Genomic DNA, 16,853 nt, shown 5'->3' with positions numbered 1-16,853 from the left:
ACCATATCAAAACGATGAGTATTCGAATATTTCGTGTGATATTGAATAATAATACAATCTTCGAAAATAAAATTCAAACAACAAACACGTTTTTCATAATAGCTTTTTTATAACAAAACCACAATAGTACATCTGAACATTGTACATTCAACTGATTCTTAAATTAAATATAGAAAATTTTAAAATAGAATCTGTATACATAAAAATATTACAGTAAATGCATTCAAATACAAAGCGCAGAAATTCATGATAAGTAAGACACCCTAAGTTGAACGTTTGTTCCATCGTAGACATGCTTAATTGCTCAGCACACTTGTTTTAAAACACTTATAATAATAAATCACAAATACAAAAACTTATTTTATCAAAAAAAAAATCCCAAAAAATAATTTGTGGTAAGAACATAAATCTTTGATCACAATCGGAAATGAATTTTTAAGTAAGACGAACTAAGTAAATTACTAAAATCAGATAAAGAAAAAAAAAATAAGTTGGAAAAACAACAGTACTAAGTGGAAATAACCAAAACTATACTGTTACATAACAAACATGAACTCTTATTAAAAAGACTCGAGACGCAGAATGATTTACAAACACATACTGTTTCAATTATCCATACTTTTAATATATGATTATCTGTGAGGGAACACAGAGATGGTAAAGTAGCATAAAACTTGAAAGATCGAAAAATGTAGAAGAGGTTCACAATTGTTGTTTACAAGCCTTTGTTATTTAAACCTTTTACTTTATAAATCCTAACGAGCCAATGTTCCGTGGTATAAGCTTCTTCCAATTTATCCAGTTCAAAGTATTTATTTCCAATTTCTGAATTTCTCACTCTATCGTAACCGGAAGCTTTATCTGTAACAAAATACGGAAAAAGATTACTTTAAATATTTACACCAATAAAGTTAATTTTAATCATTACGCAAATAACGTACTAGCTTCGGAGTAAACTTTGCCAAAATTGTAATAGCATAGTTTATACATCAGTGAATTCAACATAGTAGGCGAACCACCGCTATCCACGCGAAATTCTCCAGAAGGCGAATAATAATCCCATTCTTTGATATGCTTGCCTCGCTCCGTCGAACCACCGATACGCACCATCCACAAGAATTTATTTATATCTGATAATTGAGATACAAATGTGAATACTGAGAGCGTTGCTCTTTTAGTACTAGATACTTTTCGGTATTTTATGATACTTGCCATCAGAAGAATATCCAACCACTCCGCCAAAAATTACCAGAACATAGTCGACGTCCAATTCACGCATTATTTCGTAAGCTTTATCCTCAGTCGATGCCATAGCCTGACCGACTCTTGATATATGAGTATTATTCCACGTGTTATTATCCACAATTACGGTCCGATTCGCCATCGCTGTTATCTGATATCCGTAATCCCACCACGACATGATACGAGCATCCTACGGATATTCATTATTGATTAGTAAACAATAAACATAAATTTTCCAAAAAAAATCGATCGCACGACATGACTAGTACCTGCGGAGTGTTACGACGTAACCAATAATACGCTTCTCTAAAATCATCGAAAATAACTTGAGATCCGTCATGGGCTCTGGCAGATAATACAATACTGGGAGAACTATAGGCTTCCGATGTCACCCATATGCAATGATGCACGTACAATATCAGCATTCCACTCATACCTATAACAAAGAACATGGCAACCTGCGCAACACAACGCATTTTAATCAGTTAAGTTTTAGTTATACACTCCGAATCAAAATTTTAAGGTCACTCACTTGACTTTTCAACTCATAATCGCTTTCCGCCAATTTCTTGGATTTTTTGTCGAGATTTTTCGGAGGATCCAAATCTTTCATGTAAGAAGACAGTAACGACGAAACAGCAACCCCTGACAAGATACACATAACCGGCGCCAAAACTAACATCAATCGAACCATTACTCCCTAAACAGAAATAATATGTTCTATTATACCGTTTTCAAAGTAATCGCCACAGCAACATGAATAACTTACCGCAAAGTAAATACTCGTCACGCCGTACAATATAAGAAAAATATTAGCGTCTGACAAACGATGGAAACAGAAGTACAAGCCAGTGGGAAACAAGAATACCAAACTCTGCAGATCAAAGTAAAACGACGACCAAGACGTAGGCTGATGTTCAGAAACAGATGCGATAATCGGGATATGATTTTTAGCGTAGGATGGATCCAATAGAGTGTAAAATCTACCCGTCCAAGGCGCAATTTTTCCTAAATTGAAAAAAAAAACACATACAAATGGAAATTTTTATCGACAAGTTGAAAAACTATAATATTTGTAATGTAAAATAGTATTACCAGAAAGCGCTAGAATACTTCCGAGGCCTAAAATCAAACCCAAGCTTCCGCCTAATAACCCTTTGTACAAAATGTCGAATTCTTCTCCACTCAATTTACTCCTGAGGAAATTCGTAAAAGCAACAATCTGACATAATCCGAACACTCCTAAAGCCTGAAACAATCAATTAATCCAGATTAAAAATAGGCATAATTTCAGATCATTCATGATTCGAACTTTATAACGAACTAATACGAACCAACATATGTTCGGAACTTTGAACCGGTTGGAAGCCAACAAATGAAATTTGCATAGATAAAACTGTTCCTAAGCAATAAACGACACTATAAGCCACATAAATACGATTAGAAAATCTTCCAGTAATCATCAACGCCAACACGTGTAATGGTATAAGATTTATGAGAAATACGTAGCCTCCCCACGACGATACCTGTAATTCAAATCAGTTATTAGACAGAGAAGGAAGGCAAATTATGGGATATATGAAATAAGTATTTAAAATGAAATCGTTACCATGTAAAAATACGCCAACGCAGTAAATAATGCCCAAAAAATGCTACCGGTTTTGACAGATTTGATCCATCCGTAGTATGTCAATAACATACAGAAAATGGCAATAGCTGCGAGAAAAAACAGCATATTTTTGAGAAAACATATACAAAACTATAGCAAACGTATCGCGTCGTATTTATTTATTACCTTCGTTATCGTAGGAACCAGCAACAGATCTGGAAATATAACCCGGAACAATTGAGATCAAAGCAGCTGCTACTAAGCCGGCGCCGGTATTCTGCAATTCATAATATAGGTAAATATAGGCAAGTTCAAAATAAAAAAGAACCTTTATATTGAGCTAATAAAAATCAAATGCTTACTTTCAACTCTTTCGTCAGCAAATAAGTAACAATTGTAGTGAAACTGGAAAATAGAGGAGCCAAAAATACGCATATGTTACGAATATCAATAGTAATATTGACAAGCCTCGAAATATGATAAAGCATCGCTGATGTCACCATTAAACCAGGGTAAATGGTACCTATAGCAATCGTTACGATTAACATTCAATGTTCCGAGTAAAACTGCATAAATTAAAGTAAAGATAGATAGTTACCACCGATGATTCTTCCCAAGGGATACCATGCCAGCTCGTCGAACCAATTGTGAAAATTGTAAAATCCATTTTCGGCAAGATACTTGGTCGTTCGATAGTTAAAATATGGATCGAACTCATGAATTACGCTCTCGAAACGTAACACCGAAAACAACCGAATCGCAAACGCTGTAAGAGTCACCACATCAGAAATTGAACAATATGTTTGTAAGTGCAATGAAGTGCCGAAGTCCGTCAAGAACAGCACACGAAAGAGTTGATGGCACATATATATCGAACTTACACAGAATTGCAGCGAGAGTTAACACCCCAAGTTTCAGTACAGTTTCTTGTTTATCGGTTGACAACCGAAAAAGTGAAGTATACTTTAACGCTGTCATCTGCAAACATAAAGTGAATTGAGCAACTGAACACCGGAAATTATCAACAAACGTTTAGACAATGGAATGATTATTCTAAAATATTGATTATTCGAACGTTATAAAAAGAATTACTTGGAAAAATCTTACTTTCGGCAGAATGTATCTATTCGCCGGCACTAGTTTCAATCACGAATAATGGAAGGATGAATGGTATTTAAATGAAAGTGTACTCGAACAATGGCCAAATAAACATAGTGTGGAGTACAGATACTAAAAACTGAAAAGAATTCTCACATTTTACAACTTTAACGTTATCAATTTTATATCTATTCGTATGTTAAGTAGAAGCACAAATTTGTATCCATAATTTTCGTCCATAGATTTTTTTACACGGTGGCGTTTTGAAATTCCAACTCAAACATTCAATTCTGCATTGTCAACAAATGGAAAAGTAGCCATAAAACAGTGTTACCAATGAAAAAAATATTAACATTATCTGCGTCTATCAGTGCTATCTACTGGAACTTTAAACAATAAACTAATAAACAAAGCTTTGAACTTTAAAAAATTATCAAAATTCGAAAGTTACATGATAACAATTTTCCAGTTTACGGATTCGGAAGACAATTTTTGATACCGGAGCTCAAGATGGACACATTCAACTATATCTTATTCAAAAATCCAGTAGTCACATATTCGCTGGGAGCTGTAAAATATGCTGTAGGTAAAATTATCTCTCATCCTTATTTCATCATCTTTTTAAATATCGTTAGATCGGAAAATCACCCCGTGATTTTCCTGAAGCACAAATGTTTGTGTTTTCTAAAATTTTAAAGTGTTTTTCTAATTTCGTCAAATTCCAGGCCAACGCTACAGGGAATGTCATGGGATACAAGAGTGGCCCTACAGCTACCGAAGTACCAATTTTAACTAGAAAGGAATTATGGAACATTCTCTCCATAAATCGCAACTACATTAGATTAGCCGGACTTTTTGGTGCTTCTGCTGTTATAATCGGAGCCTATGGAGCACACAGTAAGAATCGAACGTTAGAATTTTAAGATTTTCGGCTAGAGATGGTCTAAAATATTATTGTACTTGTACTTGTAGTGATAAAGTTGACTAATTCAAATGTCTTGATTTTCTTCGAGTTTAGCTCTGATGACTCAAGAAGGCAAAGAACACGAGAAAAAAGTTTTCGAAACTGCCAGTAAATATCATTTTTACCATACATGTGCACTGTTCGCGGTCCCGTTTTGTAGATTTCCGAAAGTTGTAAGTCATCATGATTTCTCGATGATGTGAATTGCGGAATCTTGTGTGATTGATTTTTTTTCTTCGTTATTTGCAGACAGCACTTGCCTTCATTGGTGGAATGATATTATTTTGTGGATCGTGCTATCATCAAACTTTAATGGAAGATCAAACATTTAGAAAAGTTACTCCTTACGGAGGCTCGTTATTGATATTGGGTTGGATAACTATGATGTTATAATAAACTTTGTTCGTGCTCAGGTAGAATATTGTAAATAAGTCTCGCATTTTTTGTGTGATTTTACCTGCCTATGCGTTGTTTTGAAGATCTTTGTATTTTTTTTCTGATTAGTCTCTGAATAAATGTTTCTCGGCTATTCTTTACTACGGTGATTTGATTTCTGTTTTTTTTTTCACGTTCTACAAACGGTTAATTATTCAGTTTGCTTCTAAAAAATGGGACCGAAAGTTTGTATTAAACATGTATAAAATAATCGTCTTCAAATTTACGTTTTTTAAAAAGTTTTTTTCACGCATCGCATGATCAATATCATGTCATTCGTCCATCAAGTGATGAGAAAACTGAAAGTTTCTCGATTTTCAGTTAGCAGCCTTTGTGATGTTGATTCACAAAAATGTGAAATAAAAAGAGAATTATAATAACATTTCTATTCAATTATAATTGCGAAACAGATAACTCCCTATACATAATGTAATATATGTAGTTATATACAATAACTCGTAATCTCTAACAGCGAAGAGAAAGAACGATTACAAAAACAAACTAAAACGTAATAGGTATATAAAAAAGAAACAAAAACTATTCAATTCTACAGTTCGGATAATTACTTCACACGCAAAATGTGGACTAGGACAATTTGTCACGTTGGCTTCAAATTCATGTTTAACGAACAATTAATCGAAAGTGTGAAACAAAAGTGTTAGTCATCTAATAAAAGCAATAAACATCAACGTTTTCAAAGATTCGAGTAATTCGTTCATTTTGCATAAACTTGTTGTAGATCAGAAGAATTACTGTAAAATGATTGAATAGAATATGAACTCAAAAAAACAAAAATAGAAACTTATGGATACGTAAGGTGATCAGAAAATTTGTTGTCAAAGGGAACATTAATGAATGTAAATTATAAAATATAAAGTAACTGATTTTAGTAGAAAATCTGAAAGTAACTTTGTAAATGTCAATTGAGTAGACGAATGAAACACTAGTAATACGTATACCCATATATTATACCTGAACAACGCCAATATATAGTGGTATTGAAATTAGTGTATTACCACGTATTTCATTGTTTACGTTTGACCATTTAATGTATTCTTCGATGTTGTCGTTGGTATTCAATATGTACTTCGATACCATATTTTCTTTACAAAGGAAGGCTGACAATTCGTTTACATTTGGGTACTATGCGGATGTTCACTAGACTGAATTAATGGACGAGCCCATTCTACAAAATCGTCAATTAATACAGGCCAGGCACCTTCTTCGTCGTAATTGCTTAAATCTTCATTAATGACGGAAGAAAAATCCAACAATAAATTCCATGTGTCTTTTGGGATTGAGCGTTTATGGTGCTCCTGCAACATAAATCATATAATGTTGAAAAAATAACGTTACGTATACGAAGCGTTCGCCCTTATGAATGATAAATAACTCACTTCTAAGAACCGACACCATAAATTCAAAAATTTGAAACGTCCTCGCATTACAATATTCCAATACGTAATTGCCATATCTAAATCTAGGCCTTTTTGGCATGGATTCTTTGCGTAATTAAATGTAAATTGGTAGAAATCCTTAAAATTTAAACTATCTCTCAACTCAGCTTCCAAAACAGGCAGTTTCATCTTCAACTTATCAATAGTATCAGCACTGAAATCAAAAAACAATTGCGCATAAATAAAATTCTGAAAACAACAACTTCGAATAAATTTACTACTCCATTATTTACCCAATTTCCATCATGCCACGAACAAATTCATCTTTGGTGAATTCACATTGCGCAGCAGCTTTAAATTTCCAAGCAATGATCAACACTAATTTTGAATCCGGCGATAAATTTAAATCATCCAAGAATTTCATCACTCCGTCAGCAGTAATTTTGTCAGGTTCCGAAGGATCTGTTCAAGCAAAACATTTTTTATGCCGTAGTGGAAAAACAATGATGTTTAGAGCAAGTTATAAACGCAAAATCAAACCTTTATAACGCGAAAATAATGTGTCTAATTTTCTTCTATCCATGCCGTGACTGCTATGTGCTATGGTATGTTGTAAGTTATGAGCAGTATTATACAGATGGTGAGAGCCACTATTGGTTAGATTCGACGAAGTATTAATCATTTTAGGATCTTTGATAACACTCAAATATCTGGTAGGATTTTGATAATAATCATCTGTAGCTGGTTCTAGTTTCCAATCGTTTTGAGACAAACAATATATAGCGACTACCTCCGACGTTTGCGTGCAGGCAATGAATTTTTTCACTTTTTCTCGCTGGGCTGATTTTAATTTATTCTGCAATAATTGATCGAAGATTTGGAAGATTATTCGAAACTTTGGTAGTTAAGAATTCGAGTGACTTAGCACCGTAGTAAACAAATTACGATAGCACATGCTTACCATTTTATTTTACAAGCCAAAGCTGGAACATTCAAAAATTGAAAAAGAAGTGTATGAACTATCAATATGAAAAGAATGTACGCGATTTCAAATAGTATTAGACATGGCATGCAATCGAAACAGAAGCAATGTTGGGAAATGCCAGTTAACCAGTAAATCGCGCCTTCAATTTTATGATGAAATTTTAAAAATTTAATCACAATTTAAGTAAAACTTTCTAATTCGTAAGAAAAGATCTATAGAAAAGAAGAAGTATGTTTTCGTAATTTGTATTTTCACTTCAAAGTTCAAGAAAAATAATAATGATCCATAAAAATGTCTTTAAATTTTGTAGCTTTTCGCAAATAATTTTTCACGCACATTGTTCAGTGTTGCCAGTAGATGAGTAGAGTCTCGCAACTCGCAACGTGGTGTCACGTCACGTCACTTCTTAATTTCTGCCCGGAAGGCCCGGACCCCGGACCTAACCCAAACCTGAAACCATCGGATAATCTACGCGGTACGACCGCTACCGTACCGGGTACAGTCATTTTTCAATAATTTTTTTTTATGCAAAAGCAAAATATTTAAATTAAAATAGAAAGATGTTTAAAATGAAATTTTGAAAACATTAGCTCAGCCCTCAGCCACTTCAATGATCATTCAATTATTTTGTAGATTATTTTACGAATCGTCCTCATTCGGATAAAAAAAAAATTGTCAATTTTATTTCAGCGAGCTCAGGAGTCAGGAGCTAAGAGTCTAAGACCATTTTATTAATTTTACTATGAGTTGAAAAAAATCGTAATTCTACGTGAATGATTGAACAGGTGATGCAGTTATGCTTTGTAAATTCACCATCCTCAACTTTCATGAGAGCAAAAATGAGCAAAATGAAAATAAGGTTGCTCATTTTCAAATTCACAAATATGAAGCGATTAAGCCACGACTCCACGTGAATCAAGAAAGCATAAATAATATAATATCAAATCGAACCGATGAATGAAACGGAGATGGGTATTTTCGTAATTTATGTAGTACAATTACCCAACAATTTACAACCATCAATAAAATGAAATAACAAAACTCATAAAAAATGAAGAACTGTAATAAACAAATGAAAACGTTACCAGAAGGACAGAATGAAACAAAATGAATACATTATACATTTAATTTGTAGCACAATTAGGAAAGTGAGTTCTAATGTGAGCCTTTACATGCTCCACAGACGCATACTTTTTATCACAACATTGGCATACAAATAACACTTCAATATTCTTCCTATATGCCGAGGGTGGTGGAGAGTGAGGCCTCGGGATTTCATCGACTTCCGGTTCTTTTTTTATAGAAGTTTTAGAGGTACGGCGCGATGTTTCCGCATCATCAATTGTATAAACAGGAGGAGCGCCGATTGACTTGTCCTTAGATTCTTCGAATAAACGTTTTTTTCCGCTTCTAGTTACCAATGGTTCATAGTCGGGTACCTTTACTTCAGGACTTTTCCCAGATGTTCGAAGAGACAGCCTTTTATTACAACGGATTTTACTTTGTGGAGACAGCCTTTCATTATTACGGATTTTACTTTGCGGTTTGGGTTCCGTTGAGATTGTGCGTCTAGGTATTACGTCAGAATGCGTTTCTTTGCAACGCTGATTATTCTGAGGCGGTTTACTATGAGGTTTGGACACTGCAGAAACTGTTCTCCTCGATTTAACGCTAGACGGTGTTTCTTTGCAACGCTGGTTATTCTGAAGCGGTTTACTATCTTTTGATGGTTTCTTCGGAGCAGATTTCTTGGGTAACGTACTTTTCCTCTGAGCGGGCGAGCTAGACTTTCTATCAATAATTCCGTTCCGAGTTCTTCTCTCAGGCGGCAAATGTACTCGATAATTATGCACGGATGTTCCGTTCATGTTTATTTTAGGAATTTTAACACACAGAGTATCGCTGATGTGATACTGTGGACAAAAAACTTTCAAATGAGAAAAAATAACGATGAATTTCATAGGTAACTAACGTACGACTTACTTCTTCTTTTGGTTTGTTTTCGTCGAATGGACTACCGAGTTCGTCTTTGTCTTTTTTGGAACTCTATTAATAAGGAAAAAAATCGTTATTTGTTTAACATATACGTTTTAATGACGACTATATCAGTAAAAAATGTTTCATTTGCAACGCACTCTGGTTGATTCGTAATCAAAATTTTCTTCGGCATTTTCATCCTCAAATCTTTCTTGTTTGACTAAATCTTCATTAATGTATACTACATGGTTTGTATCAGTTTCCTATAGAAATATAATATAGCTTACTTAAACGACTATCACATTTTTAAACAAAAGAAATTTCATCTTTACCTCATCACTTCTACTATCTTCATCGACGGAACCATCTCCTAAATTTTCAATGATCTTTCTACCATCTTCATCGTCAGAACTCTCCACTAAATTATCGACGATGCTAACAACATTGCTCATTTTTGGAGACCATTTTGCAAGAATGGGCGTTAAATCATTCAGTTTTTTGGGGGTAGAGTAAGAAAATCTGAAAATCATAGAAACAAAACAATTACAGTTTATAAAACACGCCCATTTGTTTGAAAAAAAACAAACAAATATTCACGACGAAATAATTACATACTCGATATTGGATTCACTTGAAATATCATTGCCACTCATTGGTATGTTTTCCAATCCTAGAGATTTCTGATTTGTATTTCGTATATTCGGTTCCATTACATCGTCATCAAGAGGACTGTAGGAAACAAAAATTGGAATAATTACTAAAAACTGTTACCTAACATGGATTAAAAAATTTGGATCATTTCAATGGAGAGAATTGAATTTGATACGATAAAAAAATTCCTACGACATAATTCAAGTTCTGCGTACTGTAGGTAATTTTGATTTTGCATTTCTAAAAAAAAAAAATTAGAAAAAAACTAATCATAACAAACTACTTACTTCGCATCTTCATATAGAGCGCTTATTAATTCTTTGTGTGCCTGATGAAACAAAAAATGATATAATAACAACTCCTCAGAAAAATTTAATGAATATTTGGAAACGTCCCCATTATTACGGAAATAAAAACTTACAGCATGTTTCCGCTCTTCTAACGAACAATCTGCTTCTTTTAACAAACCATCGATTTCTGAAGTTGCACCATTTCCTTCATCATTCTGCTTCTGTTTCAAAGACAAAAAATATTGTACCGATAGTATCGTAGTCTACAAACTTCATATAGTTGTACGATGTCTGTTACATGTATCACCTTTTCGTTTTTCATTTTTTCAGCAGCCGGTTTCCTGCTCGTCTTCAGAGATGAAGTATGCTTGAAAATTGTTGGAATAGCGTTCGGTGCCAACATTAATCTACTACCTTCCATTTGAAGTAGATTTTTTTGGAAATGATGCTGAAAACATTACATGAAGTTATGAAGCGTACATTTTTACATATCAAACAAAAAATTCGTTAGAATACTTGGCAGATTCGGTGCGCTGTCGTTGCTAATGGCCGTCGACAGTTTTTAATCCATAGTTTTCTTCTCACAATATCCGAGGGAAACCTGAACAGTCTACAATTATTGTGATTATGATTGCATCCTGGAGCTGAACAAGATCCCATCGTCGTTAAAGTAATGTTTCGAATTCCCTAGAATATTATCTATAGCAAATAGTGTTTAAAAATAAGGAAGGTATCTCACATTTCACACAAATGGCCAAAACCAGTTAGTAAACCAACTTCCAACAGCAAACATTCAATCACGCCGGAATAATACACAAAATTTAAATTACTGATAAGCCGCGTCTTTTTTTGTTGTTGATTGTTTGTTTCCTTCCCGTTCCCTTCCTATCAGACACTCACGTATCGAAAACGTGACGGCAAGAAAACGAAATGAATTGATGTTGTTGTTACGGTTCTCCGTACGGCCTTTTTGTTATTGAAGTTCTTATCAGTTACACCGGAAACAAAATAAAACATTTTCCATTTTCTCGTTTTCGTTGTGTTGTGTTCCAGCCGGCTCCCTTTTGTTTTCGATTATTTTCGATAATTATTTTCGATGAAGCAAAGTAAAACCATTGATAAACCAAACGTAAATTAATTATTTTTCATTTCAACTGTTTCGCTCGAAGTTTAAAATTACATCGGATGCCTCCAACCCTCCATAATTTTTCAAACTGACGGTAAGCTTTGTTTTGCTTCTTTACATGAATTATTCATGGATGATCGAGTGTTCCACTTAGAATTGAAATTTTGAGTAGCATATTTGTTTCATAAGAAAATTTCATGTTTCATGACAATCGTGACTAATCAAACTCATAATTTTTCCAGTGTTTGAAGTATTTTATATCGCATTCGTAATCGCATTTTGAATCACCTCTCGAAGAATAAAGCAATTCGCAGCTCCTTAAGCATGGCATCGGTTTCTGAAATGGACGTTGACCCGAAAGATGACGAGCAACCATCGTCTAGCACTTCAAAAGGCGAAAAAAAGCGTTTCGAGGTGAAGAAATGGAACGCCGTTGCTCTCTGGGCGTGGGACATAGTTGTGGACAATTGTGCAATTTGTAGAAATCACATTATGGATTTATGCATCGAATGTCAAGCTAATCAAGCTTCAGCAACTAGTGAAGAATGCACCGTGGCTTGGGGTGTTTGTAATCACGCTTTTCATTTCCACTGTATTTCAAGATGGTTAAAAACACGTCAGGTTTGTCCACTGGATAACAGGGAGTGGGAATTTCAGAAGTATGGGCATTAAGGTATTCATATTTGAAACAATTTGAACATTCGATTTGGTGAATTTTACTAGATACCTAATGTATAACTATATTCGATAAGAAATGTCGAGGATTCCTAGAATTTTTTGTTCTTATTTACACGTACTAAGTAATGCGCGTTTTCTTGTATTATCGTACTTGCTTAGTAATGATGTTTCTGTAAAATTATCTATGAAGCTTTGATTTTTTTAAATAAATTAATGTAAGTACCTACCTATGTACTTGTGTTTTTCTTTCCTTATCATGTCGATATATTATTTGCTTGTGAGACTGGGTGATTAATTACTAGTCGTAAGTGAAATAAAAAATTATTTGACAGCGAGACCAATGCTGCAAGAAGTTCATCATGTTCCCTCACTTAAATTTGAGAAAAAACGCCTGGAAGTCGTTTATTAGGCAACTCTTCCAACACCGTGCATACATTTTTGCGCCAGGACTTCAAAAAAAAAATCTGCGATAACTTTTTGTACTTTTTGGAAAAATTGTGTAAAAAATTGAATAAAATTGAGAGAGAAAATCGCTTAAAATATCACGAATAGCTAAAGTTAAAAACGTTGTAAAAATTGAGTGAAAAAAGTTACGATACTTGGAACTTTTTTTCGTTATTTTTGACATAATTTTGCGCGAAATATCTACTCATCATTCAATGTCATGTTAATTTTTCCGGTGAGTTTCAAGAATTTTGCTTCGTACAAAAGTCTTACGGAAAACTTGCACTAATTCTTCTAGCTTAGCTACCTTAATGTTAAAATCTTTTGTAGGTAGATACTTCAATTTTTTTTTCAATTAAGCATTAATTCGAAGGGACGGGGAAAGGAATGTGAGCTGTTTTCATGTTCCTCCTATGTGTAGTCACTGCTCAGACAATATTCAGTTTGATATCTTCCGGTTTGTGCGATTTCTTTGTAAGTAGAAAAATCACCACACACGAGTAAGGTCATTAGGATTTTTCATCATTATGAAACACCTCAATCCAAATTACAGTATACAGTTAGTACGTATCGCGATGATTATTTACGAATAAAAAATGGAATATGTAAGCAGCACTGCAGAGTGCAGATATCAGATTCTCGGTATAAGCATGAGAAGCACGAGGAGTTAATTCTTCCTGATTTGTATGAGAATTCGGGGTGGCGCGGCGAGTACCTACTTACCTATTTTTACAATAGATAATCACACGTTGAAATGTCAGCGCGATTTTATCGAATGATTTTGCGAAGGAAAATAGGCATTCGTTACGTGTAGCAGAGCGATTCGCGGTTCGACTCGTATCTGTATAATTAATAGACAAAGACGATTTTTATTTAAAACGCGTACCTAATTTATAATTAGGAATACGCGATCGAGCTGATAGAAACACGTTATAATATCGCATCCGCGTTCGCTCTTATTCACGATTTTTCTTTTTCGTCCACAAATCGACGCAAGAATAGAAGTTACACGTTTTGACGGACGTATTGAAGGTTATTATATAGTACCTACATACTCTTGCTCGGAAAATTTCGTATAAATGTTCTCCTTAGATGAATCAATGTTTACTTATAGGTACTGAGATCTGATCTGGCACAGCCACAGTTATGGTGTTTTAATGACGAAATCAAATTGCGTTCATCAAACGAACGAAATGTATGTCATGTACCTAGTAATGAAGCACCATTAACAGGTATAGCCTACCAGCGAATAAATTAAATTATAATAGTTAAAACTTCTTCAGTGAGACTGATAACAAATAACATATTGTAAAGTCAGTAACGCCTGCTCATTTAATGGAAATATTTTTCGCCTCTTGCTCATCGTTCATTCATGCGTGTAAATTAGACTTTTTCTGCAGGTGCGTTATATTTATATGCACAATGAGAGATTATTGTTTATTTACAGCTCATATATTTTTGAGGGAAAGGCAGAACGTCGTGTCTATTTGGGATGATTTTGGTACATTGAGTAGATATTAGAGTAAGTTAACTAACTTCATTTTTTTTCACCTAATTTTCTTCTTATCAGCTAGGGTTCAAAAATTTAAAAAAAAAAAATAATAATTTTTAAGAATTATTGAACTGGCGAAGCAACTGCTGCACAACGTTGGATCCGATATAAATCAGTAAGCTCGATCCAAATCAAATTTTTAATAAAAGTAGGTACTTATTTCATTTCACATTTTGATGAATATTTTTTTCAATGTTTTGTACCTACTTACTTATTACTGGGCAGAAAAAAAAAGGAAAAACTGATATGCAAAGCGAATTTTGTTGCAGGATCAATTGGATCATACAAGTAATGATATAACGTAATCGAATAGAGGAATTTTAACGGGTTTTGCTATTTTTATCATCGAAAACCATCCTCATAAAGTATTGCAGCTGGAATAACTTTGCTCCTATATCAGTTTTCAAACTGTGCCTATACCTAAGAATAATTATTCTCGATCTCGCAAAGGATTGGAATTTAAAAATTGAATTTAAAAAAAAAAAAACTTGAACCGGAGGGACATCTGTACACAACAAATAAGTACAGGAAAACGGTGCAAGTACACACACGAGCATGTTCCATTAATTTTACGACTCGTGAAAAGTACAAGGACATGTGGCGCATGTTCTTGCATATATTTAAAAATCACTATTGAAATGGTCATAATAGCATCTTGATTCGTCAAAAAATGAAACTAGGTGCGACCATGTAGTATTGCTTTGTTTTCACTCTGTAATAATTGTTTTGAAATAAAACGTCAATCGATCGGTTAACGTTCTTTTTTTCGATTTATGACAAAATTTTCATTTTTTAGAAGCCATAAATGTAGTTTTATTGCAACCTATAGGTAGATACGTAATATAGGTAAATAACAAAATTGCAATGTTTATATTTCAGGTAAATTATGCTGAGATCTGAAATAAGTTTCGCATGTACATAATACATAATTATGTATAGACGTCCATGGTACTAGGACTATAGCACTGCTGAAATTTTTTGTCTAGGTAGGTAATTGGAAATCTAAACCTAAAGATTGCACATCTACATAAGTAAAATAGGTCCTATTATTGAAGTATTGAGGAAATTTGAATTAGTTGCTTTCAATAACTTGTTTGTGTGACGCGTTAATAGGTGTACAATACACAATAAGTAGGTATATATGGTGAGTGTAGATATTACATACACAGGTTTTTCGATCCTTTTAACTATATACATACATAAGTGTATAAGCTCTATTATTCTATTTTGTTACCTTCAATTTTTTGACTTAGTACATCACAGTCATCGAGCCAAGTTAACAAACAAAATGTATAACCATTTTCATCGATTAACAATAAGCTTTTATATTCTTCTAAGTACCTATCAGATTACGCTATTAAAATACCTAAATGCTAACGTTTATGCGAGTACCTACGTTTTTTTTTTTTTTTTTTTTTTTTTCTAATGAAATGCTAACAACATGCTGGCTTTGTTGCAGTATTATTAAATTTAGATTAGATGATTCGATATAATTATAAAAGTATTAGACGAGTAGGTGTACCTCGTACGATTTAGGTTTGATCGTTAATTGACAACTTCTTCATATGGATACGTATATGCAAAGTAAGCACGCAAGTGTTCTCGGTAAATTACAAACGAATCTCGAGGCACGCGTCAAAAGATGCAAAACAAAAAGCTCGACAGATATACGTAAGTACATGGTATATGATATTGTAAGTTTCATTGTGAAATAATCTGTCAGTGTGATTGGTATTTGTGGAACCGGTGGAACAAATAAAAACAAGGCTTTAGAAAAATCAAAGTAAGTATACTCGTACATACCAATGTCGAAGTAGGTACCTACCTATGTACTTATACCTCAACCACCAATCAAAACTGATTTATTTTTATTTACGTTTGACAATTATTATTACGAGCATTGAGCTATGCATTTATGATTAGTATAATAACTTTCTGTAAAATGTTCAGATACACGTGTTACTCGTTCAATATAAGTATCGTAGGTATAGGTACCTAATACCTATCTATCATCCATGTTGACGAATATCTACTAATTCGCTTACTAGCGGAGAAGTGACGAAATGATGTGTCATGGAGGAAGGGGTGAGACTGAAATTTTCTCAACTTTTCTCGCCAGAATTTCCCAACTTTTTACCCGAGACACCCTTCCGGATTTTTCATGCCAATTAGCCAGATGTGGTTAGAACAAATTTTGGAAGGGGGAGTTGGAAACCAAAATGTTGAATGATTTTAAATGTTCAAAAACGATTCTTTTATGTAGATACTTGACAAAAAATCTCAAGTGTTCTATTGCAAGGTTGGTATACCTACTGAAATCAAAAATTCGCAATTTTTTAGTGTTTTTTGTTTTTTTTTTTAGATTTTTGGCATTCTAAAATAAAATTCAAAAAAAGAAGCAGAAC

At 33.7% G+C, this 16,853-nt stretch overlaps 5 protein-coding genes across 8 annotated transcripts; 2 read left to right on the top strand and 3 right to left on the bottom strand.

Moving 5' to 3' along the window:
* Positions 1-85: 85 nt before the first annotated feature.
* On the bottom strand, positions 86-4,222 carry Stt3A (catalytic subunit 3A of the oligosaccharyltransferase complex). Of its 2 annotated transcripts, none has more exons than XM_065347688.1 (14): positions 3,944-4,222; positions 3,733-3,829; positions 3,450-3,617; positions 3,214-3,374; positions 3,038-3,128; positions 2,852-2,958; positions 2,577-2,768; positions 2,338-2,491; positions 2,012-2,250; positions 1,775-1,942; positions 1,512-1,700; positions 1,213-1,432; positions 942-1,130; positions 86-861 (listed from the first exon to the last, which is right to left on the bottom strand). In XM_065347688.1, exons 2-14 carry the CDS (start codon positions 3,827-3,829, stop codon positions 716-718), a joined length of 2,121 nt encoding a protein of 706 aa, XP_065203760.1. In that variant the 5' UTR covers positions 3,944-4,222; the 3' UTR covers positions 86-715. The 2 variants fall into 2 exon arrangements, with proteins under 2 accessions (XP_065203760.1, XP_065203759.1); XM_065347687.1 differs by having other exon boundaries at positions 3,959-4,222.
* A 128-nt stretch (positions 4,223-4,350) lies between these two features.
* LOC135833885 (transmembrane protein 256-like) lies at positions 4,351-5,449 on the top strand. Of its 2 annotated transcripts, none has more exons than XM_065347700.1 (4): positions 4,351-4,531; positions 4,675-4,846; positions 4,968-5,086; positions 5,163-5,449. In XM_065347700.1, exons 1-4 carry the CDS (start codon positions 4,460-4,462, stop codon positions 5,304-5,306), a joined length of 507 nt encoding a protein of 168 aa, XP_065203772.1. In that variant the 5' UTR covers positions 4,351-4,459; the 3' UTR covers positions 5,307-5,449. The 2 variants fall into 2 exon arrangements, with proteins under 2 accessions (XP_065203772.1, XP_065203773.1); XM_065347701.1 differs by having other exon boundaries at positions 4,371-4,535.
* A 270-nt stretch (positions 5,450-5,719) lies between these two features.
* SCCRO (defective in cullin neddylation 1 domain containing SCCRO) lies at positions 5,720-8,004 on the bottom strand. Its single transcript, XM_065347698.1, has 5 exons — positions 7,707-8,004; positions 7,286-7,601; positions 7,039-7,207; positions 6,746-6,959; positions 5,720-6,664 (listed from the first exon to the last, which is right to left on the bottom strand). The coding sequence occupies exons 1-5, from the start codon at positions 7,707-7,709 to the stop codon at positions 6,479-6,481; spliced, it is 888 nt and encodes a 295-aa protein (XP_065203770.1). The 5' UTR covers positions 7,710-8,004; the 3' UTR covers positions 5,720-6,478.
* A 771-nt stretch (positions 8,005-8,775) lies between these two features.
* On the bottom strand, positions 8,776-11,520 carry LOC135833868 (uncharacterized). Of its 2 annotated transcripts, XM_065347676.1 has the most exons (10): positions 11,388-11,520; positions 11,165-11,292; positions 10,956-11,096; positions 10,780-10,869; positions 10,646-10,686; positions 10,323-10,436; positions 10,040-10,226; positions 9,866-9,970; positions 9,714-9,776; positions 8,776-9,643 (listed from the first exon to the last, which is right to left on the bottom strand). In XM_065347676.1, the coding sequence occupies exons 3-10, from the start codon at positions 11,067-11,069 to the stop codon at positions 8,855-8,857; spliced, it is 1,503 nt and encodes a 500-aa protein (XP_065203748.1). In that variant the 5' UTR covers positions 11,070-11,096; positions 11,165-11,292; positions 11,388-11,520; the 3' UTR covers positions 8,776-8,854. The 2 variants fall into 2 exon arrangements, with proteins under 2 accessions (XP_065203748.1, XP_065203747.1); XM_065347675.1 differs by having other exon boundaries at positions 11,165-11,492.
* A 158-nt stretch (positions 11,521-11,678) lies between these two features.
* Positions 11,679-12,682, top strand: LOC135833870 (RING-box protein 1A). Its single transcript, XM_065347677.1, has 2 exons — positions 11,679-11,868; positions 12,017-12,682. Exon 2 carries the CDS (start codon positions 12,099-12,101, stop codon positions 12,444-12,446), a length of 348 nt encoding a protein of 115 aa, XP_065203749.1. The 5' UTR covers positions 11,679-11,868; positions 12,017-12,098; the 3' UTR covers positions 12,447-12,682.
* The last annotated feature ends 4,171 nt before the right edge of the window (positions 12,683-16,853 follow it).

Source organism: Planococcus citri, chromosome 2 (genome assembly GCF_950023065.1).
Source record: "Planococcus citri chromosome 2, ihPlaCitr1.1, whole genome shotgun sequence".
Classification (NCBI taxonomy): domain Eukaryota; kingdom Metazoa; phylum Arthropoda; class Insecta; order Hemiptera; family Pseudococcidae; genus Planococcus; species Planococcus citri.
Note: the sequence above shows the minus strand (reverse complement) of the source record. Positions and strands in the feature narration are given on the sequence as shown.